This window comes from Ambystoma mexicanum, chromosome 14, assembly GCF_040938575.1.
Source record: "Ambystoma mexicanum isolate Mex_15411 chromosome 14, UKY_AmexF1_1, whole genome shotgun sequence".
NCBI classification, from domain to species: Eukaryota; Metazoa; Chordata; class Amphibia; order Caudata; family Ambystomatidae; genus Ambystoma; species Ambystoma mexicanum.
The window spans coordinates 541,677,476-541,702,261 of record NC_090940.1 but is presented as its reverse complement, the minus strand read 5'-3'; the positions used below and the strand labels follow the sequence as shown (position 1 = coordinate 541,702,261).

Here is a 24,786-nt window from a genome sequence, read left to right as displayed (position 1 = left end):
TGGTTGTTCAGCAGGACAGAGATGTTTTTGCGTCAGTAGTTCTAGCTGTCCAGACATAAACAAATGCAAAATGGTTGCAGCTAACAAGATGGGAGCTGATGCCGACAAACTCTACAGTGAATGGCTTTGATGCGATAACAGAAGAGTTCTGAGCAGTAAAGTTAATGGCACTCCATAACCAATATGTTCTAGACCTTCTCACAGCAATGAAAGGAGGGTTTTGCGCCAAGATCAGGAGTTCCTGTTGCACGTTTGTGCCTGCAAACGACAGAGAAAATGGCACAGTGACAAGATTATCGAAGTTGCACGCCAAGATGGAAGAGGAAGCCAAAGGGACAGGAAAGGACTAGAGCCGGTTGCCATACCATGTGGTCATGGATTCCAACATAGTTAGCAGACGGACTGAAAGTATTACTAGGAGCACTAATACTAGTACTAATGGGACTGTGTATGGTCAAGATCTGCATCACACAATGTCACAAAACTACTGAGAAGACAATAGGCATGAAGGTGTTAGTAGATGTGGACATGGAAGAAGACAGACAAGATAGTAGAAGGAAGAAATAACCTGAGAGCAAGGATAAAGGACTGTCCCTGACTGAGATGATAACATTCAACAATCCCTTCAACAACAGATACTGGGGGAAATGGGAATGATGAAACCCGGGGAGACTAGCTATATGACCTGGAGTTTCGATGACCATGCACATTACTATGGACATCTTGAAGGAGTGAGAAAGATATGTCTACCAAAAGGAAGAGTGATGAAGTATGGAGGTTTGGTCGAAGGTCGACCAGAGGGGGGAATGAAGAGAAGACCCTGGAATGCCCCTCCTCAACCCATGTACATGACGGCCTGAATCGTCAAAAATGCATGGTCACTTACTATTCGGCCAGGCCCCAGGAGGACCAGTGAATGACACTTATGTGGAACGATATTCTCTGACAGCCATTCAAACCTTATCCAGTCAATGTCTTTATGGATACAGGTGCTTCAACAAATGGTCATGGATCCAAATGCCTCAATGGATGATGTTGACTAATGCTGAGAAACTACTGTGTTGATGCCATTAGTGACACCATGACATAGCCACGTTAGTCATGAAGTACACTTGCAGCCATGCACAATGTTACACATACACGCACTCGTATACATGAAGAACATGCTTACACAGTTCTGTAGAGGACAGATTCATATACATACTGTCAAAAGCTTTTATTATTTTTCTCATTACCCAAGTGCAGAAAAGCTGAACGCAAGGCAACAAAGAGATGCAGAGCAAGCTTGCAGATGCTTATGGCAACTAACCCTATGGAACTACAGACCACATAAGGAACCTGATCGGATCAAATATGACTAACCTATAGGAAACATAGCATGGTGTAGATATGTAGAAATCATAGTATAAGTATAACAAGGATCACATGAGGCACAAGCCGCAGGACGAGAGATGAGGGAAAGCCGAACCAGGCTGCACAGGTCCCATGCCTGGAGAGACCAGTTCCAGCCAATTGGGCGACAGAAATCCAGTGGTGGATGGCAGAGTGCAATGTTCAATGGTAATCCTGAGACTCTTCAACAATGTAATAGATACTTTCTTGGGGAAGGGGCAGGCCAGCCACCTGACATGAAGATTTCAGAATGTCCTGTATGATCTCTGTTGTTTTTTTTGTAATAAATGACAGTCTAACTTGCCCTTGGCTGAGTCTTCCGTTTGTTTTGGGGGAAGGGTTGTTGGGCCCTTGGAGCTGAACGGGTTAGCTCGTAGTAACCCCCAGACCAATGTCATACCAGACCTCAGCAAGACCATTTAGCATAAAACTTGCCAGTGAGCTGACATATAAAACCTAAAGGCCCTTCTCTTAGCAAAGATAACGAGGAAACCTCACCCGCAAAGTCCTAATTAAATGCTGCGATTATACGCGGCATGCACATTCATGAGCGAACAGAGTGAATTACGGAGCAAGCAAACTAGTGCTTAGAGTAGGCGTATGTGCTTCCAAATGGCTTGCCAGATGTCAACTATAGTGTGATCTTTTCCTTACTGCCCCAGCGGGTTAAATGCTAAACCAACCACCAGACTTTTCTGTAGGAGCTTGAGGCCACTGAAAACATCCAGCAGATGGATGCAACTCAGAGGTAGGCTGTCTCTGCAATGCACCAGGCAGATTGTACGTCAACAGGAATTTTACCCAGAAAGAGGGAAACTCTGAGACCCAGGGAAAGGGAGAAAAACAAAAGGACTCATGATTGGGTACTAAAAGAGGGCAGGTAACTTGCAGTAAAGAGGGAATCCCTCTACTCCTCAGAGACACACCACTCACTTGCTCAACATATAACAGATAGCGAGCACCTCGCCTTGTGAGAAAAAAACCCAGTTCCTTCACAGACTGAGAGGGTATCGGAGTGGAAAATGGAACGCTCACAGGATACGAGACCAAAAACCTGATGAATAAAGAGTCCTTTCAAACTGCTCCCTTACAGTGACGGTCAGGTCTAGCAAAATGAAATACCGACCATGACTGTGTCCACTCAAGCGAGATAATTGAAAGCTCACCCAAACTGTAAAAACCGCCACTACTTGCACCAAACCAAATATTTCATTAACTTCGCATCCCAGAAGTCCCTGAGAGACCACTCCACCGAAAGCGCAGGCCAGAGAGACCTGTCACACTGCATGTGAACGAGTGGCCCAAGCTATTCCGTGACCTAACTCCACCAGTTTGCTATGGGATGGAGGAGTGTTTAAACAGGCCGGATGGGCCGGTTTGTTTTTATTATCCTCCGTAAAGCGAAGGACCAAGGAGTCCCCCTCTTTCTTTCTTCGCCTACACAAGCCCCTCACCAAACATGCAGGCTCCCACTACACCCCAGGGCCATAACATCTCCAGACCCCAGAGGGGAATCTGCTGTCAAAATGGCCAAAAAATACCTGCGGTGATGCACCACCTACCCACCCCCACAGGAAGAAAGTACAACGTCCTCCATTTCGCATACCTGGAAATAAACAACTAAACCCCTCTACTGCAACAAAACGGATGAATAGGTGCGTTCATGTATTTAATTGGTTGGGCTTCCTTTTGTTTTTTTTTTGGCATAGATATGATTCGACAAGGAAAACATTGAATCCCACAAACTTGAACTAATACACATATGACCTAGCTGCGATTGATAGTACATTATTACATTCCTTATATATAGATATATAACAGCATTACTAAAAATTACATGTACACGCATGTAACCTTTTGCTAAATGCCAACGTCCACATTTGGGAATAAACACACCCAAGCCCCCCACCTGTACACTGAACCTGTGACCAGGGTCATGGTTACAACCTGGAATTTTACTGGAGGCTTACATATAGTATCAAAGCCAACACGTATGTGCGACACTTTGAGCCAGTCCTGATTTTTGTTCCATTGCATGCTGGGACTTGTAGGCCCATAACTACAATGAGAAAACCGCACATTTATGTCCCTGCATGCAATGGGCAAGATCCGAACTGGCTTGAGAGATCCTGCATGGAACTGGGAATCTTAGCAGCTATATAGCCCCCCTGGACTTGCAGGTTTTTGGGATTGAGGCTAATGCATTTTTGGGCCACAAAGCTGTACTGATGGACATTCGCAAGCCAGTGCAACTCAATATCTGTAGTCTAAAACCTCTTTCAAAAACTTGGTGGCAAACACAGCTCCAGACCTCCTTCCATCCAAAAGGCAGGTTAAGTCTTTTAAATGTATTTCATTGGGAAAGGGGTGGAGGTTAAGGCGAGAGAGAGGTAGCACTGCTGCTTCCATTGACCAAACACCATTTACATGCTTATGTTATGTTATGTTACTTTGCATTTATATAGCGCCTTATGTACCACTGGTATGGTCTGAAGGCGCTGGTAGGTTATACGCACTTGGGAACCGAAGTTCAAGTCAGTAGAGAGAGTCAAAGGTGCGTGTGAGCACTAGATATGTGTGCAGCTGGTGTGGCGTCCGTGTAATAGCTGCTTCTTAGCGGTAGGTGTGGTGGTTGAGAGATCAAGAGTACGTGTTCCTTCATTTATCCAGACCGATTGTGGCTTCGTTAGGCCTAAGGAGAACGCCTGGGTGGGGGGTAAGTAACCAGCAGTGTTTAGAGTGATGGGGAGATTGAGGCAGATGTTGGTATGAGAACAGTGTCCAGTTCCTCAAGCTCAAGGCTGCCCACTTTAATGCACAACAGTAGAGAAATAAGTAATACCACACACAGGAACCAATAATCAAGGTTAAATATACAGTTATAGTTTGTGTAGTGTTACTGGGGGAGGTGTGGTGAATTACCTACATTCCCACGGTGCCAGGGGCTAATGGCCGTGCTTCCTGACCCAAGGCCTGTACTGTGACCACCCTTGCTCTGAAATCTTTGGCGAGCTCACATTGCCCCTTTTCTGATTAAATTGATTTATTCTGCACTGCTTTTGGTAATCTAGAGCTTGGTTGTGGTTTTGATCTCTTTGATGACATATGTGATCATATGAATACCTCAATGCCATGGGGAAAATAGTGCTGACTGAGTTACTCATGCCTCCTGGCCAAGATAAAGACGGTGATCCCTGAAAGTGATTTTAATTTATGAGCTGACATGGGTATAAAAGGTGGCAGTTCTGGAAAGTGACACAACCTTCCAAATGCAAATATCCGGACTGGCACATAGCTATTGAGAGTATGGCTGTCGTTTCAGTTGACTACAATGATCTCCGACAGATTAGATTGGTTGTTTTAAACATGTTTTGAATAAAGAATTGGTTCTAAAGTGTAACAGCCATTACATTTTCTTTAATGTACGCCCGCACCAATGTGGGCTCCTGAATATTGTCTGTCTCCCTTCACAGATGGAAGCCAAGGTGGTGATGGCGAAACTGCTGCAAAGGTTTGAGTTTCGTCTGGTGCCTGGACAGAGCTTTAAGATTGTGGACACATCAACGTTAAGACCACTGGACGGTGTAATCTGCACACTAACTCCCCGGAAAAGCAGAAAGGGAACAGAATAGTTATATTTTTGCTTTCTTATCTAATTTGAATTTTCTTGAGAAATTAACATAACAGGGGCTCTCGGTGGACTTGATTTATATTTCTATACAAATATATGTTTAGATGTATCAATATGTTTATCATTTATATACTTTATTTTTCTTACTACGTTCATATAGCTAATTAGCCTTCTGCACTTTCATATAAATAATCAATGCATCAAATCTTACACAAACATCATAAACAGTATTATACATATTCTGGAATAATGTCTTTAAAAGGACAAAACTGTTTTTTCTTACATAAATAAACCTACCATACATTAATAAACGGACTGATTTGTGTACTGCAAAATTTACTAATTCTATTTGGACTTTTCTTTTTGAAGGTAGTCACGTTTTACTGGTTTTCTGTTGATTCGAGCAGTGGATGTTTACATGTATTTACATGTACGGAGCAATTAAATGTAGCGTGTAGTCAAGAGGTCTGTGTTAAACAAAATACCTCTCAGTATAAACAACGGTACAAGTAAAAAAAATGTTTATTAAGTTATGTAATCCGCAATACAAAAAGTACATTAAGAATAATGCAGTAATAATGAAGAAAGTAACACATATCAAAATGAGTCCTTACACATAAGTTGAATTTCTGTGCAAATAAATATACATTAAAGATTAGATGCCTACTTTTTCATCGGCCTTATAGTGTCCTGTTGGGATATGTTTGTTTTTTTCCCCTGTGCTGAACAGAAGGACTAGCCTGCCAATACCATCCCAACACTGCAAAACCTGGCCCCCGCCTGTCCCCACTGGTTCACTGGCCGTGAGGAGGAGAATGTGAGGAACTTGGAAGGGATGGGCAGTGGAGAGCTGTCTACGCATGGCTGGCACAGGGCTTCATGCTCCTGGAGCTGCACTTCCCCTGACTTTAAGCCCCACACTAGTGCAGTGTCCGCCAGCAGGGTTGTCATGATGGGAAGAAAGCACCTTCCTGGGACCGGGAGGATAACTCTGGGGCAATGCGGTTTACCTTGGAACCAAGAGAGTGCAGAGCAACACAGGTTTAAATCCCGGTACCCTCACTTAGAGACTGGCATTCAGTATTAAGGGCATTCTAAAAAGATAAATTATAAAAGATTAATTCATCCCGTTACATTGGCGTGAAAACTACATTTTACTGGTATCGAATTCACCATTCTCCAGCCTGGGGTCTGGCATGGATTCATATGCTCATGAATATTCCCCGTCAGGCTGGGAAACCGCGGTAAAGAAAAAATCAGTTTGTTTAGTTTCTGAAAGGTCTTTCTACTAGTAACCAATCACTGATCTCTAGGTCATACTGCCCCCAGCCAATGACTGCCCTCTACCTAAGCCCCTCCTCTGGCAGCCGTCTTCAGATTTTTACCGCACGTTCAAGTTTTGGGAGTCCTTGTGCTGTATCTCTCGAGCTTTTACTGCGTTTTGTGTTTTTTCCGAAGAGTTTACTCTTATATTTTCGGTCAATCGAGCCTCAAGCTCCACCGATTCTACTTCCGATCAACGGGGACCCGTTTTCGGGATTTTCAACGCCCCTCAAGGGCGAATTTTCATCCAGTTTTCACTTCGTGCAGGATTCCGGAAGATCTTTGAGGCCTACCCCGTGTGGTCATGGCCCAGGACAAAGGAAACACGACGCCTGTTGGATCCAAGCTGTTCAGGAGCTGCCCTGCATGCGGATTACAGAATGTCTTCAAGGAAGATGAGCACTCCCGGTGCCTCTACTGCCTTCATGACGACAAATCGCACGTGGAGAAGGACTGTGCGTTTTGTAAGAACATGTCCGAACGGACAATGAAGGATCGTCGCGTTCGACTCACCAACTGGCTGGAGGGGAAGAGCACAGCAGCAGGTGAGAAGAGGAAGAAGTCCGAGCGGTCTTCTAAGTCCTTTGAGTGTGCTCAGGTGACAGGGGCCCAACAAAAGGCTAAGCACTGTGGGTTTGTGGGTACCAGGAGCTCCGATTGGTCGGGCTCCTCGGCTGCCAGGCAGGGCGCATTATCACTGATGACATCAACCACGAACCAACGCTCTGGCTCGGTGAAGAGGAAGTCGGAGAACCCGGGTAACCTTCGGGAGAAGCCCCGGTCGATCCCGACGGAGACAGCCGAGGGGGAGCGAGGCGGTGACCCTCCCCCTAACGTGAAGACCTCAGGCGCGCCCAAGGTCGTGAAGGCTCCGATTCACCCGGCTAAGGCCTCGATTGAAGGAGTCGTGGCGGCCCTGGCAAAACCTACAGAGGCTTCCCCAGTGGAGACGGCTCCAGGGGCTAGAGTTTCCCTGCCACCCTGGAGGGAATCTTCTTTTCTGCCTATCGAGAAGACCCTTGTGAAACCCCAGCAGGAGAGAAAGGGGGGGTACGTAAGACATAACGGACACGGATACCACCTCTGAGGATGAGTTGGCTAGCGTCCAAAGGATCCTGTACAGGAAGTCCGAAGAATCCAGGGCCCATGGGAAGGATCCCGACTAGGCTGACAAATAGAGCAACACAGGGCCCTTAGAGGAGGATTGGGCAGTGGAGGGCCCCTCGCGACGATTCAGGAGCTATTCTGATGGCTATACAGGCCCTATGTACAGAGATAAGGATAAGGATGCCCTTACCCCCACCGACGATGCAGCGGAGCCTGGACCGTCGGGGAGCCCACCTAACAAGCGGAGGCAAGTTCATCCTCCTCCCCCTTCCAGTCTTCACCCCATCCCCTCATCCGAGGGATGAGACTGGGACGGAGACGACGGGGACGGACGATGACGGAGGTGACGACGGGATGGACCTCCCATCATCACCTCCCTGGCCTCCCCTCCCCGCCCCCCCCTCGATGAAATTGGCTCCTTCCACACCATGATCGCCAGGGAATCCAAGCTCTTCCAGCTCTGCCCCGAAGAACAGAAGGAGGGCTTCATCTACCAACGACAGAAGACCATGAGGAAGACTGTTCTCTCAGACGCGCTACTGGACGACATCCGGGACGAGGGCCTGGTACTCCTGAAGAACCCGGCCACAGCTACCGCTAGGAGAGACCGGTACAAGAAGATGTACCTGTTATGCTTGATTCATGCTTGATTCAAAATGGCGTGGGCGCGCAGGCATTCTGGGAGCGCTCGGAGCCATGTTGGATATTTACTTCACACCGCAGTGAAAGGCTGCACACATTTTGCTGAAGTGTTAGATTCACAGTGCTGAGACAAACATGCTTTTCCAAACCTGGTATGCGGTCAAGGCCATTTCTGCTGGGAAAGCGAACGTTGTTATGGCTTGCTACTGTTCTCCGTGGAGCGTGTTTTTAGAGCAGGAAGGCCCTGCATTCCTTGAGGGGAGCTCTCGATTGACCCAGCTGGCAACCGACGGCTGTTCCTCAACTGCGCAGGTGCAATTTCCAGAATGTTCGAGAATTAAGTCCCCATTGTGGAGTGTGTATATATGTGGAAACCTAGAGGGGGTCAGGTGAGACTTCAGCTAGAGAAGGACGCTCCGTCTGGCCTTCCTGTGAGCTGTGCTACTCTCGGCCTGGCTGTTCCCGGGGTCTTCCAGCTGCCTCTGGACGAGATCAGGAATTCTGTTACGCTCACGGTGATGTATTTCTTTTTGACTTCTTCACTTCTTCTGTGATCTATGTCCATATTAGTTTTATGAGTTATTTCAATGTCCTTGTAATCTTTGAATAAATAGCCATAAAGAGCTGATTATCTTCTAAAGAGTGCGTGGTTGTGAGTTATTGTGTCTGTCTCTTTATGGGTTGAAGTATTTGCTCTATAATTGCATTGGTGATTTATGGTTGTTCCGTGCACTTTTCGGAGGGGGAGAGCAATACAGTACCAGGTCCCGGACTCTGCCCCTATGTGCCTCAGAGCACAGCCGTCCCCGGATTCAGTGGTCCCTGCGGCGGCCAAGAAGAAATTGACGGGAGCAACGGCCTCAACTTCTACATCCCTCCCGGAAGGTGAGGGGAAGAAGCTGGAAGCCATGGGATGATGGGTCATCTCGTCGGCGGCGAGGACTATTAAAGCGGCCAATGCCGTCGCGATCGTGGCGTGCTACGACAGGGAGCTGTGGTTCAAGATTGCTCCCCTGCTGGACTTCCTCTCGGACGACAAGAGGGCTGAGGCCCTGGAAATCCTACAGGAAGGCAAGGTGGCGTCGGACCACGCCATTACGGTGGCCACGGACATCGCCGACACCGGCTTTCATCAGATAGGCAACAGCGTTTGCCTTCACTGGCGTGGTTGGCTCAAGGCCACCGACTTCCGCCAGGACGTGCAGACCAAGGTTCTGGACATGGCTTTCGATGGGGACAACCTGTTCCGCAAGACAGTGGACGAGTCACTGCAGGCCATTAAGGCAGACACCGAGACGGCTCGGGCCTTGGGTGTTCTTCACCGATGGCCGTCCTTTCGGAACTCCGGAGGCAAGCAAGGTGCCGCCAAAGGATTCGGCGGCGGTTCCTCATCGTACCACCAAGCAGCCCGCTCCTCGTCGCAGGAAGCCTACAGAGGACGCGCGAAGACAGGAGGATCGCGTCGTCGTCGCCAAGGAGGCTAAGGCCACGACGAAACAGGACTGAACCCGCCGTGGCGTCGGGCCCCCACCCGAGCACCCTGGTGGGAGGCCAGCTGGCAAAATTCATCAGCGTGTGGGAGTCCATCTCCACCGACCGTTGGGTGCTAGATGCCCTGGCCCGCGGGCACACTCTGGAATTTCAGAGAAGGTGTCCCTGTATACCACCCGTGGCCAGGAAGGAAAACCACATCCCACAACTACTCCTGGAGGTACGAGCGATGCTAAGAAAGGGGGCTATAGAACTCGTCCCAAAAAGGCTCTGGGGCTCCGGAGTGTACTCGCGGTACTTCCTCGTCCGGAAGAAGACTGGCGGTTGGCGACCCATCCCGGACCTTCGTCGTCTAAACAAGTACATCGTCTCAGAAATTCCAGATGGTCACCCTCCAGCACGTGCTGAGACAGCTGGAGGAAGGCAACTTCCTATCGTCGCTGGACTTGGAGGATGCCTACTTCTACATCCCCACTCTAAAGGGACATCGCAAATTCCTACGATTCATGGCCAGGGGTGCCACTATCAGTTCAAGGCCCTTCCCTTCGGATTGAAGTTGGCGCCCAGGGTATTCACCAAGTGCCTGGCACCAGTGGCGGTGTGGCTGCATCTGCAGGGGATCCACGTCTACCTCTACTTGGACGACTGGCTCCTCCAAGCAAAGTCAAGGGATCTCGCCGTCGATCACACAGCGAAGACTGTCCAACTGCTCACAGATCTGGGATTCCCGATCAACTTCCCAAAATCCACCGATCAACTTCCCAAAATCCCACTTGGTACTGTTGCAAGTCGCCCTGTTCCTGGGAGCCAGACCCGACACAGTGGCGCGATTGTCTTCATTGTCAGAGGAAAGGACGAAGGCCATCCTGGGCAAGGTACAGCGGCTGATGACCATGGACGTGGCCAGGGTGAGGTCCATCAAGTCCCTACTCGGCATGATGTCCTCGTGCATCTACCTTGTGCGCCTATGCAGGCTGCGGATGCAACCACTGCAGGAGTTCTTCGACGCCCGTTGGATGCAAGCGGTGGGCAGTTTCGAAGACAGAATCTCACTCAACGAGACTTTCCGCCAAGCGATCCGGTGGTGGGGCACCCGCACACCTCTAGCAGCGGGTATCGACTTCCAGACCCCAGCACATCAGGAGACGGTGACGACGGATGCCTCACTGGAGGGATGGGGAGCGCACACCGGAAATCTCCACGCAAGAGGCCTTTGCTTCCCGGAGGAGAGTTCACTACACATCAATGTCCTGCACCTCCGAGCCGTGTTCTGGGCCCTCAGATCGTTCCTTCTGTCCCTCAAGGGCAAGGTGGTAAGGGTCTTCACCGACAACACTGCCACGATGTTCTACATCTGGAAGCAGGGGGCCACCAGTTCCCCAGCCCTATCCAAGGAAGCACAGGATCTGTGGCACTGGGCCATCGCCCAAGGGATGTTTCTGGTACGCTTCCATCTGGCAGGAATAAAGAACACCATTGCCGACTCACTCAGCAGGGAGCTGCGCTCGTGCCACGAGTGGGAGCTGTGGCTGGATCAAGTGGATCTCCTATTCCGACGATGGGGCAATCCCCAGATCGACCTATTTGCGATGGCGACGAACGCCAAGTGCCGGAGGTTCACCAGCAGGTTTCCCCAGCCGGAGAGCATGGGCGATGCCTTCTCATTCCCCTGGGATGGCCTGTTCCTGTAAGCGTTCCCACCGTTGCTGTGGCTGCTGTGACTCATCAACTCAGACGGTCCCGGTGCAGGATGATCCTCGTCGCAACCGCGTGGCCGAGGCAGATTTGGTACCCGGTCCTTCTGGACATGTCAGCACCCCCCCCCCCCCAGTCAAACTGCCGATGGACGTGGATCTTCTCGCCAGAGAAGGAGGCGCCATCCTCCACCACGACCTGGGGTCGCTGAACCTGCAGGCCTGGCTCCTGCAGCACTAGAGTTCGGAGGGTACGATATTCCGGCGGACTGCAAGGAGGTACTTGCAAAGGCCAGAGCGTCCTTGACTCTAAAGTGCTGCGGACCCAAATGGAAGAGGTTCTCTGGTGCCGTGCACAGAAGATTAACGCTCTGCGGATTACGGCCCCTCAAGTGCTGCCGTACTTCCTATCGCTGGCCTCCATCAAGATCCATCTGGCGGCTATCTCCCGCTACACCAGAACTCCGGGGCGGTCATCTCTATGGTCTCATCGCCTGTTGAAGGAGTTCATGAAAGGACTGTTCCGATCGTTCCCGCCGGTGAAGGCCCCGGCCCCGGCGTGGGAACTCAACGTGGTGCTGATCAGGCTCATGGGGCTGCCATTCGAGCTGCTGCATTCGGCACCGTTGAAGTTCCTGTAGTGGAAGACAGCGTTTCTTGTGGCATCACCTCCGCACGACAAGTGGGAGAGATCCAGGCCCTCTCCTGTAAACCTCCATACCTGACATTCCACGAGACGAGGCGGGTGCTGAGGACGCACCCCTCCTTCATGGTAGCAAGGTGCCGTCGGGCTTCCATCTCAACGAGCCCTTGGTGTTATCTGTTTTCTTCCCATCGCGGGCTGAGAGGACTTTGCACTCGCTGGATGTGGCTAGAGCGCTGAAGTTCTACGTGGACCGCACGAAGAATTTTCAGAAGACATCACAGCTGTTTGTGAACTTTGGACCTGTGAACCAAGGGAAGGCCCTCTCGAAGGCTTCCATTTCCAGATGGCTCTCCGGCTGCATCATACACTGTCACCGGTTGGCAAACCGTCTGTCCGAGAGCCCATTCAACCAGAGCGATTACTGCTACCACGGCGTTCCTTTCTGGTGTGCCCCTGCTGGACATCTGCAGGGCTGCTACGTGGAGGTCGACGCACACCTTCACGAGATTCTACTGCGTCGACCAGAATTCCAGGGAGGAGTCCAGAGTTGGCCAGGCAGTGCTGCGCAACCTGTTCGCCTGAAGTGAGCCTGGTGAGGAGGTAAGAGATGCTTAATGTTGAGTTGTTGAAATGCTTAATGTCGAGCCTTGCCACCTCCCGTGGTTGTGCATGTGTGTACTGCTATCTATTCTTGTATTCATGAGCATGTGAATCCATGCCAGACCCCATGCTGGAGAAGGAACAAGTTACTTACCTGTAACTGTTGTTCTCCGGCATGGGTCTGGCATGGATTCACATGCAAACCCTCCCACTTACCCCTCTGCGGCTCTTTTCTTGGTCCTACTGCCACTTTACGTGCTACCAAATCTGAAGATGGCTGCCAGAGGAGGGGTTTAGGTAGAGGGCAGTCATTGGCTGGGGGCAGTATGACCCAGAATTCAGTGATTGGTTACTAGTAGAAAGACAGTTCAGAAACGAAACTGAAACTGATTTTTTCTTTACCGAGGACTCCCAGCCTGACGACGGGGAATATTCATGAGCATGTGAATCCATGCCAGACCCATGCTGGAGAACAACAGTTACAGGTAAGTAACTTGTTCCTTCAGCGAGGACTGTCTACTTTCTCTCTTCTTCATGGTGTACCTCGAGGCTCTGTTCATGGACCTTTTTCTTTTTCCTTTACTCTTCTCCTCTAGCCGTTATCTCTCGTCTTTTGGCATCTCCCACCATTTTTGAGGATGATACCCAACTTTGTCCTTCTTTTACACCTTCTATTCACAATAATCTTGCTTCTTGTCTTTCAGCCATCAAAACTTGGATGTCTGATCATTTTATGGTTTTGAATGCATCTAAAACTGATGTTTTTTCCCTGCTAATAACTATTCCTCCTCCTTCTCCTCCCTCCTTTGTTTCTTTTCCTCTCCTTTCTTCCTGTTTCTACGTGTGCTCATAACCTTATTTTATATCTTGATTTTGACTTGTATCTCGCCAATATCACGTTCTTGTTGTTTTCACCTCTTTAATAAATATTCGTAAAGCTCGTCCTTTTGTACGTTTAACGCCACAAAACATTTGATTCCCTCCCTTATTTTCTCGCGTCTGTTTTATTGTTTTGTTTTGCTCTTTGTTTCTCGTCTGGCCCCTTTAAAGTCGGTCTTTAATTCCTCTCTTCTTCTTTTATATTTACTGTCTCCACGTGATCAGAGGCATAGCCAGGATTATCAGAAAGATGGGGCCTTAAGCTAATGTAGGTGGCCCCACCGGAGTGATATTAAAATCTGTGAATACCCACACAACGATGCTGAGTGGGCATTGACACATTTTGGTTGGGCCTTGCCCGCTCAGGCCCTACCTTGTCTATGCATCTGCACAGGATTCTATTTCTTTGTCACTGTCATCTCTAAGCTGGTTATATTTTCATTCTCATCTTACATTGAATTGTGTTTTTGTTGTTTTTAAATCTCTCTATGGTCTTGCACCATTGTATTTTCCTCTTATTTCTATTCACGTTCCTTCTCGCGTTATACGTTCCCAGTGTCAATTTGTTATCGGTTCCTCTTTGACTGTATTTATTTTTTATTTATTGGACTTTTGGAAGGCGCCTATTCACAAGTGTTTCCATGCACCACAAAACAGGAAAGGGGGCAATGGTAGGGTGGGGCAGAGGACAGAGTAGAAAACGGCAACAAAAAAAACAATCAACTGTACTACTAGGCCTTGTGACATTCATACCATGCAAGTGAAGTTAAAATGCAGTACGTGTGGGGGGGAAGGGCAGGTCGGTCTGTCTGTCGGGAAAAGGAAGCGGGGAGTGCGGGAGACAGAGGCCCATGGTACTGAACAGGTGCAAAGGGGCTGGGCAAATGCAAAGGGGAGCCAAGGAGGGCTAGTGCCGGGGGAATTTGTTGTAACAGAAGGGGGAAGCCGTACTGGCGGAACCTTAGGCTAAGTACAAACTGTATAACAAGGGGGGGTTGGTTGCTGCCGATCAAGTTTGAACAATTCTACGATTTTAGAATGTTTTATTTAAAGTAAACTGTAGTGGTGTTTAAAAGTAATCACCCTATTCCAAGACTGCAAGAACTTAAACATGGACTCGCATTTTTCTATGGAAAAACAAAACAGAGTAAGTCATGTCAATTGTTATACACCCTTTTCAATCAGGGGACATGTGTTTATTTACATGTAGTCTAAAGGAAAATCACATAGACATCTTTAGGCAAAAAGAACTCATTGTGCAACGTATTGCCGGGGGAAGCCTGTGGAAGGCAAGTTCCAGGGAGAAAACCTGGAGTACGGTCAGCTAGTACAAGGAAGGGGTGGACCAGGTACAGGCGAGTCAGGGAAAGGTGCGCAAGGACCTTTTAATTAAAGCAAGCCATGTGTACTCTTCCCCTTTCTCACAAGGGTGTTTAAAAAATGTACAGCATCAGGGACCCACACCGTCCACTTCGAATGATAGCCTTCCAACCGAAAATTATTTATATGGTTATTCTAGGTTTTTATAATGTTGTTTTCTCAGTAAGATAAGTATAATGTTCTTGTTCGCCTTGAAACACATTGGGCCTCATTACGACCCTGGCGGAGTGGGTTTACGCCAGCGGTATTCGCGGCGGACCCTTCCGCCCTACTACGAGTTCCCGTAGCGCCATGGAGCCGTTTTCCGCCTGGTTTTTCCGGGCGGAGAAATCCATGGCGCTACGGGACCTTGTTGTTAATTACGCCACCGTATTTTACGGTGGCGTAATTAACGCCTTCCCCACTCCCATTATACCCTATGGGGCAAAAATGGGAATGGGGAAGGGTAAAATGGGGATTGGGGATTTACCGCCCCGCCAAGGTCGGAATGGGGCGGTAAATCCGCCAACCCCCATGGCGGTATTGGCAGCTTTCCGCCGTGCTCCATGGTGCATATTGCACCACGATCTCCGCCAGGGTCGTAATGAGGGCCATTGTGTATAGGCGCATTATAAAAACTCAATAAATAAAATGAATACAATATATAGTGGTAGTGTCCATTAAAAATCTTCATTGTAAACCGAGTTTAAAATGTTAGTATAATCGAATCATTTATTCTTTGGGCCTCATTACGAGGTGGTGCGTGCAAAGGGATACCGGCACCATTAAGGACATCGGTGCCGGTAATCCCTTTGCGCCCTATTCCGAGGTCCCTTAGCGGGTCCCTTCCTTAACGCCTGGTTTTACCAGGCGTTATGGACGGGGCCCGTTAAGGGACTTCAGAGCTAATAACGGTACCTCAATTTGCGTTACCGTTATTAGCGCCTTCCCATTGAGCCCCATGGGGGCTAAAATGGGAATGGGGAATGGCTTCTTCAATGGGGACTTACCGGTCCCGCAAAGATCGGAATAGACCGGTAAGTCCCCATTGAACCAGGGTGGACTTGGTACCGGTACTGGAGGTAGTCATGGCGCTAGTGGCCCCATGACTACCTCCAACCTCGGAAGGAGCCCTTTGTGTTTTTATAGCTGCTTTTCTATAATTAAAAAAAACAGCCCCAAGATATCATCTTATCCCTTTTGGTCACCAGTGTAGTGACGCGCTTGTGCTGGTCGCATGCTCCACAGTGGGTCATGATGGCACACTATTGATGCTATTGCGCAGAGTGGTGTGCCAGGCGTGGAAGAAGAGCCGCGAGAGTCGGAGCAACACACGCCCTCTCGTAGCTCCGCATACATATTTAAAATTACACGGCAGGTGTCGGCAAATGCTCCAAAGGTACTTCTATAACCTTTATTAGTGTCATCTGATTATTAAATATCAACCTTCTTTACAGTGGCGACGAGGACGGGCTGCTGAAGACCGCACCACCCCTTCAGGATCGAAACCTGAGGGTAAATTGAGGGGGGGAGTAGAAAGGCACAACAACAATTTGCAGCTAGTCGGTATGCAGGAAGTCACACTACCCAAGTTTCTTGATGCTCCAGGAGTGCCAGTACTGTGAAATCAATTGAAATCTCAGTTTCATACGTAGCTAGAGGCAATAAAGGGGAGTCAATTTGCCCTTGAAAGTAAGTCTGCACTCTTGAGGAATGCATTGGGCACAGAAGGTCAAACCTTTGTTCTGGCTAAAGTAGCAAAGAAAGAAGACAATTCAGCTCACAGAGAAGCAGATGAAGCTGTAATGGGCATATTAGTACTTGGGTTCAGGAAGGTCCTGAACATAGTACTGGAGCGTCAGAGGTTCTGCACCGTGCTACAATCAATATAAGAATCGATAGGTGGCATTGCCACAGCGCTTAAAAAAATGCAAGTACATATGCATTTGGAAACCTGGCTGATCAAAGCATTCGCAATCAGATCATAGTATACTGTCGGGACGTTAAGACTTAAGCAGAATTATGGATAATTAGACTCTGGAATAAGCGATCACCATCATCAAAACCGTAGAATGATCAACGAAGGCCATGCAATCGAACTGATTTGATGTAGGAAATATATCTGGGAGTCAACAGAGGCCATACAATCAAACTGATTGGATGTAGGAGAAGCACAGTGTCCTTTAAACTGCTGTGATTCAGATGTGCATGTCCAAAAAGGGCCTGCCTGTCCTAGGATGGGATATCAGAGGCGATGATCAGAGGTCCTTGGAGATCAACCTGTATCAGTGTTCTCCTGAGCAGGTGTTCACACTCCAACGCCGTTCTGCCGTTGACATACGTGACGCCCAGAGTGACCTATTTCATGATGGACTCGGAATGGTCAAACAGTACGTCTATAAAATCACCTTGCGCACTAATGCCTTGCCCAGTGAACCCAAATTTTGCATGTTTATCCGACAACTGTAAGGGTGCAGAAGTACATGTATAACACAGAGGTTGCATACGCATAATGGTTGGCACAGACTTTTATTTGCAATCTCAAAAGAAAAGGAAAAGCCTGTCTTGCCCTACTTACTATGAGGGCTTGCCCTCCCTCAACAAAAATACTAAGGACCCAGTCAGGATTTCCTTAAAGTAAAGTGTCCACTGTCCTGTGTCTAAAACTATTTCCTTCCCTTACACTTTCAACTAACTAACGAAGGACTGGATTTCTCATTAATCCTAAAGGAGGCCCCTTGCATTCTGGATGCAGACTCCAAGGCACAGTTCTTGTAAAAGAAATGTAGTTAAATGTTCACAGCTTGAATGTTCAAAGAAACAAAAAAAAAACAGTTCCTCAATCTCCTGGGAGGAACCTCTTCCTTGGTTCTTGCTTCCACTATAATCAGCAGAACCACCTTTCTCCAAACCTTCTGGAGGAATCCTCTTCCCCTGTCTGTGAAACAAAGATGAACCTTTCCAGTCTTTTTATCAGACCGCGTTCACTAATCTGCCAGACCTGACCGCAGACTTTCCCAATGGTGTATCAAGTTTGGTTCACTTACCTGCCAGACTTGATTTCATAACCTTTGCTGGTTTCCTGTTTTATCTTTTTTTATCCCTTCTCAGGGTCTCCCCGACGGCTTCTGGGTTGCAGCCCACTGGTTGTAGGCTTCTTTGCATTGATGTGTGTCCTTGACCCTTTTATACTTTACTGATGGGCCTTGCCATTTTCCTTTTGGTCGCAAACCCCATTGTACTCTGGCGGGGCTTCCCCCCTTTCATATGGGTTTGTATGCCTCTGTGGGATCCCTGTCCCTGCTTTATCCAGTGTCCACTTGGACAGACATGGTATACTCTCCTGCCAGGTGCTATTCCACATAGGTTTATTCTCAAGGTGCCTGCCAGCATGTATAATTCTTCTGTTATCCCTTTGTACTCTTTGGGATATGTTAATTTGGTTTACAAAGCTCATCTCAAATATTAACATTCCTCTTTTATCCCCTTGTGCTCTTCGCGATATGTTCAAAAGACTTTTCAGTGTATTCAACTCCCTCAATGCCCCAACAACCAGTTCAACCTTTTCCCTTCCTTTGGGAAGTCTTGGGGCGCTCTTTGGTCTCTTCAGGAGGTGGAGCAGAGCTTCTCTGTTGCTGCCGCACTCAGCATTCTCCTCCTCGCGGCTCTACAGCTCTGTGCTGTTCCTCGCATCTCTGGCTGCTTGCGTCTTTGTTCTTGGTTTGCTTTTGCTAATCTGGCTGCCTTTCTCTCTGCCATTGGGCAGGTCCTCCTCGCTGAGACCTCTCGGAGAGTCATGCCTCTGTGTCCTGGTTTCCAGCCTTCGTGTGCCCTACCACAGAACCAGGGTCTCATTCCTTGCTCTTCCAGGGCTGGTTCAGCGGTCCATTGAATCCTTCTTTCCTTTTTGTGACTGGGGCTGCACCTTGACAACTGTACCGCATGTGTTCGTTCTGCAGTGAGCCTTTGCCTCCTTGTTCCCTCTTCCTCATCTCAGTGGTTTTTAAGTTTGGGTAAGTCTCCCTCTTTCCGTCACACTATTGTCAATGAGACTTTCTACTCTACAGTATGGGGGACCAGAGGGGCCTGAGTGAGGGATAAGGAAAATGGTGGTACCAAAATGGTAAGCGAATACTGTATTCTCCCAGGGCCATTGTCACTGGTCCCGTGAAAGATTTCCCTCCCCATGTGATCCACCCACTGAGTACCGCCTGCAGTGGGACTATCGGGTAGTGGCCTCACCTCCCTGGCCTCATGGAAAGGGGCTTCCCCATGGAAGCAGTGACAATACCCTGGGATTCATCACACAGTGCTCAAAGATCTCGTTATTGCTTGAGGAGCTCCACATGCACAGTGTCACTGAGCTAGTGGAAGCCCCAGAATGGCTGAGACCAATTGTTCTAATGAAGAAGCAAGTCAGGAACAAAATGCGGCTGTGCGTTGACCTTTGCAGTCCCAACATGAACAATTACTCACACTCTTGCTGCTGAATATCACGGTTATTGGTACAAAATGCTAAACGTTTTATGAAACTATCAAAGGAAAACCCATCATCAAATCTGGATTCGAAACACCTCATGGCATTTGTCACATTCAAAGACACTTTCCAATATACCCAAATCCCCTTTGGCCCATCTTCCACAACAGCAGTCTTTCAAAGACTGGCTATGAATCTACTCTGAGACATACCTCACATAGTGTTCTTTCAAGATATTACGGCCATGATGAAGAATCTCATGACACCAATCTCGCAACGGTCTGCCGTATTCTGGAGGAAAGTGGACTGACTCTGCGAAAGGAAAAATGTATGTTCGGTAGACTTGAAGTTGAATATCAAAGTTACACAATTACAGCCACAGGTATTTGCCCCAAGGTATAGCTAATAGAAGCGATCATGAAAGCTCTCGAACCGACCATAGAAGACCAGCTATGCTCATTTATGGGTTTATCCGAGGCATTCTCAGCAAAGAGTGGACAGCTCAGAGCCATATTGAAGAAAAATGCACCATTCTAGTGGACAGAAGCACGTCAAAGGTTGTTATACACAATGAAATCCAACATCCTCAGTGCCTCACTTTGTGTCCATTTGTACCTGACAAACACACTATCATTACGATTGTTGCCGTGATGCAAAGGGAATAAACAGAGCACTTGGTTGTGGCTTTTGCATCAAAAGCATTTACAGAGTCGAAGAAAAACTACTCTGTTGTAGAAAAGGAGATTCTTGCGTGTGCCTGGGCAAAAGAGCATTTTAGGAACTACATTTGGGGCAGGTTATTCACACTCCACACTGAGCACATCCCCATTATTCACATATTGACACCCAGAGGAACAAACAAATTGACATCAAGTTTAGCCAGACTTGCTGCAAAACTTGAATTCACATTAACTGTTGAGGATGTACCAGGCTCGCAAAACGCAGAAGCTAATTGCTGATCCAGGCTTCATTACCACACATACCCAGTGCTGAATGGGACACAAGTGACTGTCGTAGCGTCAGTGCATGATGCTGAAGAGCACATCGCACACAGTATTTCAGCGAGCATATGGCTACACCTTGCCAAAGAAGACAACACTCGTTGGCAACTAACCGAGTACACAAAGTCGGGATAGCTGTCTGAAAAAAAAAATCTTACACCTCAATTAGTTCCATACAGCAAGATTCAAACTGAAATCACGGAAGGAGGATTTATCTGTAGAACAGACAAGCTAATGCAACCTGAAGATCTTAGCCTTAGGCCATTTAGGCTACACGTTGTCAAAATGTAGGCTAAACAAACACTATTGGTGGCCGGGAATGGATAGTGACATGGATATGCACCTCGCCTCTTGCTCAATATGTGAAGGAGGACACAAGTGCCTCACAACGCCTACTCCACTAATGCAATCTGTGGACACAACAGATCCCTCAGAAGATAGGCATAGACTTTATTGGCCCAATAGATCACATGCCAACTGAACAAATGTATACCCTAGTATTGATTGTTTACACCTCCAAATAGATTGACGCCAAATGTTTAGAAGACAAATATATACAAGCGCTCAGAAATATTTTCAGGAGGTAAGGATGTCCTACTGAACTAATTTCAGATAATGGAGTTCAATTTGTCCCAAGCGAAATGGTAAAGTTCTTGCAACACAACCACATTAAACACATTTGTTCAGCCCTGTACCACCTCAGAGTAAATGGACATGTAGAAAGGTTAAGCTGTATGATCAAAGAAGCAATGCAGCAGCCTCGAGCCAGTGCGACTAACTGCCACAAAGCTGTGAAGAAAACAATATCAGCCGATAGTGTTGCAAGAAAAACCACCACTGGGGTCAACCCTTTCCAACTTATAAGAGGACTTAAGGCCTACACCAGACTGAATCCTACTTGGGCACATTCCAGGAATGTCTACCAAATTGCAGACCTATCAGGAATTCTCGAGAAAGTAAAGAATGCATAACAATGCCAAAGGAAAACCTTCAACAGAGGAAGTGCAACACCTCGTCCAGAGAAATTGATGTAGGCAACATAGTAAAGATACGCATGCCCCAGAAAGACATGAACACTTTCTTCAAATATGATAGACCTGTAGCAGTCTCAGACGTGCAAGGTGATACCATAACTACTGAAGGTGAAGAAAAGTGGAACATGGTCAGAGTAGTGATATACCAGGGAAATGAAAAAACCTTGTCTACCATCCGAGTTTATGATGAAGAACACACAGCAACTCTCAGCTTGAATGGGGGACGATGATGTGACGCACTAGTGCTGGTTGTAGGCTCCATAGCGCGTAATGACGGCATCGTGTTAATGAAGGAGCGTGGAGCAGCACGGGTGCGCCAGATGCAGCAGAGGAGCTGACCAAGATGGGTAACATGTCCTCTCCTAGCTCCAAATATATGCATTAAATTACATTCCAGGTGTCTGCCAAGGCTACTGCCAGATAAAGGTACTTGTATAACCTTTTGTTAGTGTCATCTGATTATTAAATATCAGTATTCTTTGCACACATCTGTCGGCAACAGCTTGGTGTGGCTTAAGGAAGTGCAAATCTGAGAATGCTGCTCTCGCACACAGGAAGTCACAGCGACATTGAGTGAGGCAGAGAACGAAATAGAGTGTTGAGACAGCAGGTGTGAGAGAGACCACTCTAGATCCTTGTGTGTTCTCACTCAGCCATTTGCTTCGCTCTCAACTCCAGCCCTATCCCTTTCCCTGTCCCCCATCACGCCTCCACTATGGGGAGTTCTTGCTTCCTGCAGTACATTTATTTTTTCCCGTCCTTGGATACTTACAGCCAGGGTTTGCATCATTCTCTGGATAAGTGATGTGTCTGGGATTGTGTATGCCCACTTCTGTGTAGCGTTTGCTTTATCAACACTAAAATAGTAGCCCTATCCGCCTGAAGCCACTCCCTTTAAAGTTACCAGGATACAAGGAGTGGTTCCAGGGGTGGAAAGTTCATTGCATCGTTTGAAACATGGCCGTTGCAGGGTATCATTTCCTGGGTGCCGCTGTCCGGGGGTATGAGGGGGCACGCTGCGGACTGCTCTTCTGCTTCTACCTGCAATACATTCACATGAAGTTCAACCACATCCCAGGACCCCCGAGGGCCAGGTGAGCAAGCCTGCAAATGATATGTTTGCTTTCAGGCCTTCTGGGGACGGGGTGAGTGGAGTATGCTGAATAACCGAATCACCAATCCTGTGTTTTTAGTGACATGTGATTTGTAGTTTCTTTTTATTTTTTTTTGTAAAAATTACCTGATTATTGTTTGATGCTGCGTAGAGGGTGATGTCCACGTGGTTTGGCCACCATTTTGCCCATATTTTCTGGACCTTCACAGCTCTTTTCTAGAGTGCCTGTGCAACAGCTGAGCCCACTTTTTGCATTCCCTAGCAGGGGAACAGCTGATGCGGTGTATTCTGTGCATTTTGAAGTGTTTTCAACACTTTTTACGTCGAGTGTGAGGTGAGGAGCTGGTGGAGGCCTACAATTCCTTTGTCTGATCCCCTGGGCCCTCCCTGTTCGATTTCTGGAGCCACTTGAGTGGCAAGGATGTCCCTTGTCTGTAAGCTCTAACTGATCTGAACACTGTTGGACTGGGGTGTCCTGGGTACATGCCTGGTGCCCTATTTTTTTCACGTTTTGGTCCTTTCCAAGAGGTGCCTGGGAGGGCATTTTGGGCTGTTTGCATGGTGGTGGTTGAGTCATCAGAAAATTCAAGGAGCAGTGTCTGACCAACATCGTCACACTTATCTGTGTTAAGGTCAGTGAGTTGCGGCCCGTTTGGGTGGGGTGCCTTTGCGCTCGCTGCCATGCAGGACGACGGCCAGAGTGCGGGAGCACCTCCTGTTCCCCAAGCACCGTTCGTGATGAGATAAGGGGCACTTAAGCCAATACCTGAATTTTTATATCTCGGGTGCCCCATCCAGTCTGGGGCAGAGGTGGAAGCTGTGGATAGACAGGCTGGACATGCACTTCAGAGCCAAAGGTGAAATCAACGACAACAGCAAGATGGCAGCGCTTTTGTATCGCAGGGCCTGCAGTCCATGAGGTATTTCAGTCTCTGCAGCCTGCCAATGCCACCTATGATGCAGCCAAGAACGCACTATGGGAGTACTTCATGCCACTTGCGAATGCTGACTATGAACGTTTTGTGATGTGCGCTATCCGCTAGAAGGGATGACGAATCATTGGACAACTTTTACGGCAGGTTGCGCCGATTGTCTCTGCCATGTGCCTGGGACAATGCGGACACGATGATCCGCAACCAGTCGATTCAAGGGTGCTCGTCAGGCAAGCTGCGCAGACAGGTGCTGTGTGAATCGGGGATCACGATGCCTCGTATTTTGGAACTTGGGTGCTGCCAGGAGGTGTCTGAGGTGAGAGCATCCAGAATGGAGGCTGTGGTGCACCCAGAGAAGACGGAAGAGGTGTGCGCAGTAGGCCATGTCCAAGGGGGCAGAGGTGCGAGATGTCCAAGTGGCAACCAACGTGATCGCGGCACAAGAACAAAGGACTCTTGCATGAAGTGTGGGTATGATCTCCGTCACCCAGCAAAATGCCCATCACAAGGGAAATCATGTGGCCGGTGCGGGGGTCAGATCACTATGCCTGGATGTGCAGAGCTCCAATGCCAGTGGTAGTCCCGAGGAGACCAGTTAGAGCAGGGTGTTTCAGACAACAGCTCCCGCCTAATGTCGATCAAGGGGATGAGGGTGCCCCTCAGGAGGACGATGATGAGGAAGAGGAGGAGAACGTCTTCTTTATTTCGAGTCTAGGCGTTCTGCGACCCAAGAACAGGAGACCGCAATGGTGTCTGGTACAGGTGAACGAGCCCACGGTCCGGGTGCTGGTCGACACAGAGGCATCTGTGAATGTCTTGGCGCGGGGACACCATGATGCCATGGAACGTCCGCCAAAGATAAAGACTCCTGAAGCACGTGTCTTTACGTTTGGAGGTGAACGATCTGTCCTGTTGGATGGGGCGTTTGTGGCCAATGTAGGACACAGAGGGTTGCCCATCAGAGCCCGCTTCTATGTCACGACGGTCAGCAGCAACACCTTGCTGAGCTGTGCGGCTGCAGATGCACTTGTAATTCTGAGTTTTACCTAGTCTGTCTACGTGGAGGATGTGCAGGAGGTCCTTGCGAAGTACAGTCCGCTGTTTGAGGGCATCGGCCGCATGGCATGTGATCCGGTGAGGCTCCACATTGATGACTCCATCCAACCAATCGCTTTGAAGCATCACCGGGTCCTGTTCCACCTGTAGGACTTGGTTGATAAAGAATTGGACACCTTAGTTAGGTGCTGTGCACGGGCAATGGTCTGCCTTTCCAAGGGGATAGCTTTGCCCAGTTGCACAGTCTGCAGAGGGCCCTATACCAGTTCTTACGGGAGTACCGAGCCACTTCACACACATCCACGGGTGTGGCTCCGGCTGAGGCAATGTTCAAGCGGTGTCCGAGGGGCCTCATCCCCGAAGTAGGAGAAAGAGATCCAGTGATCATCAACAACAAGCAGGTGGAAA

At 48.4% G+C, this 24,786-nt stretch overlaps 1 protein-coding gene across 2 annotated transcripts in view; it reads left to right on the top strand.

The window, feature by feature from the left end:
- Nucleotides 1-5,359, top strand: part of LOC138526940 (cholesterol 24-hydroxylase-like) — a 524,604-nt gene extending 519,245 nt beyond the window's left edge. For both annotated transcript variants that reach the window (XM_069637830.1, XM_069637831.1), the window contains one exon: nt 4,866-5,359. In XM_069637830.1, coding sequence (XP_069493931.1) covers nt 4,866-5,024 — 159 coding nt within the window. In that variant the 3' untranslated portion in view covers nt 5,025-5,359. The remainder of the gene's footprint in view (nt 1-4,865) is intronic.
- The last annotated feature ends 19,427 nt before the right edge of the window (nt 5,360-24,786 follow it).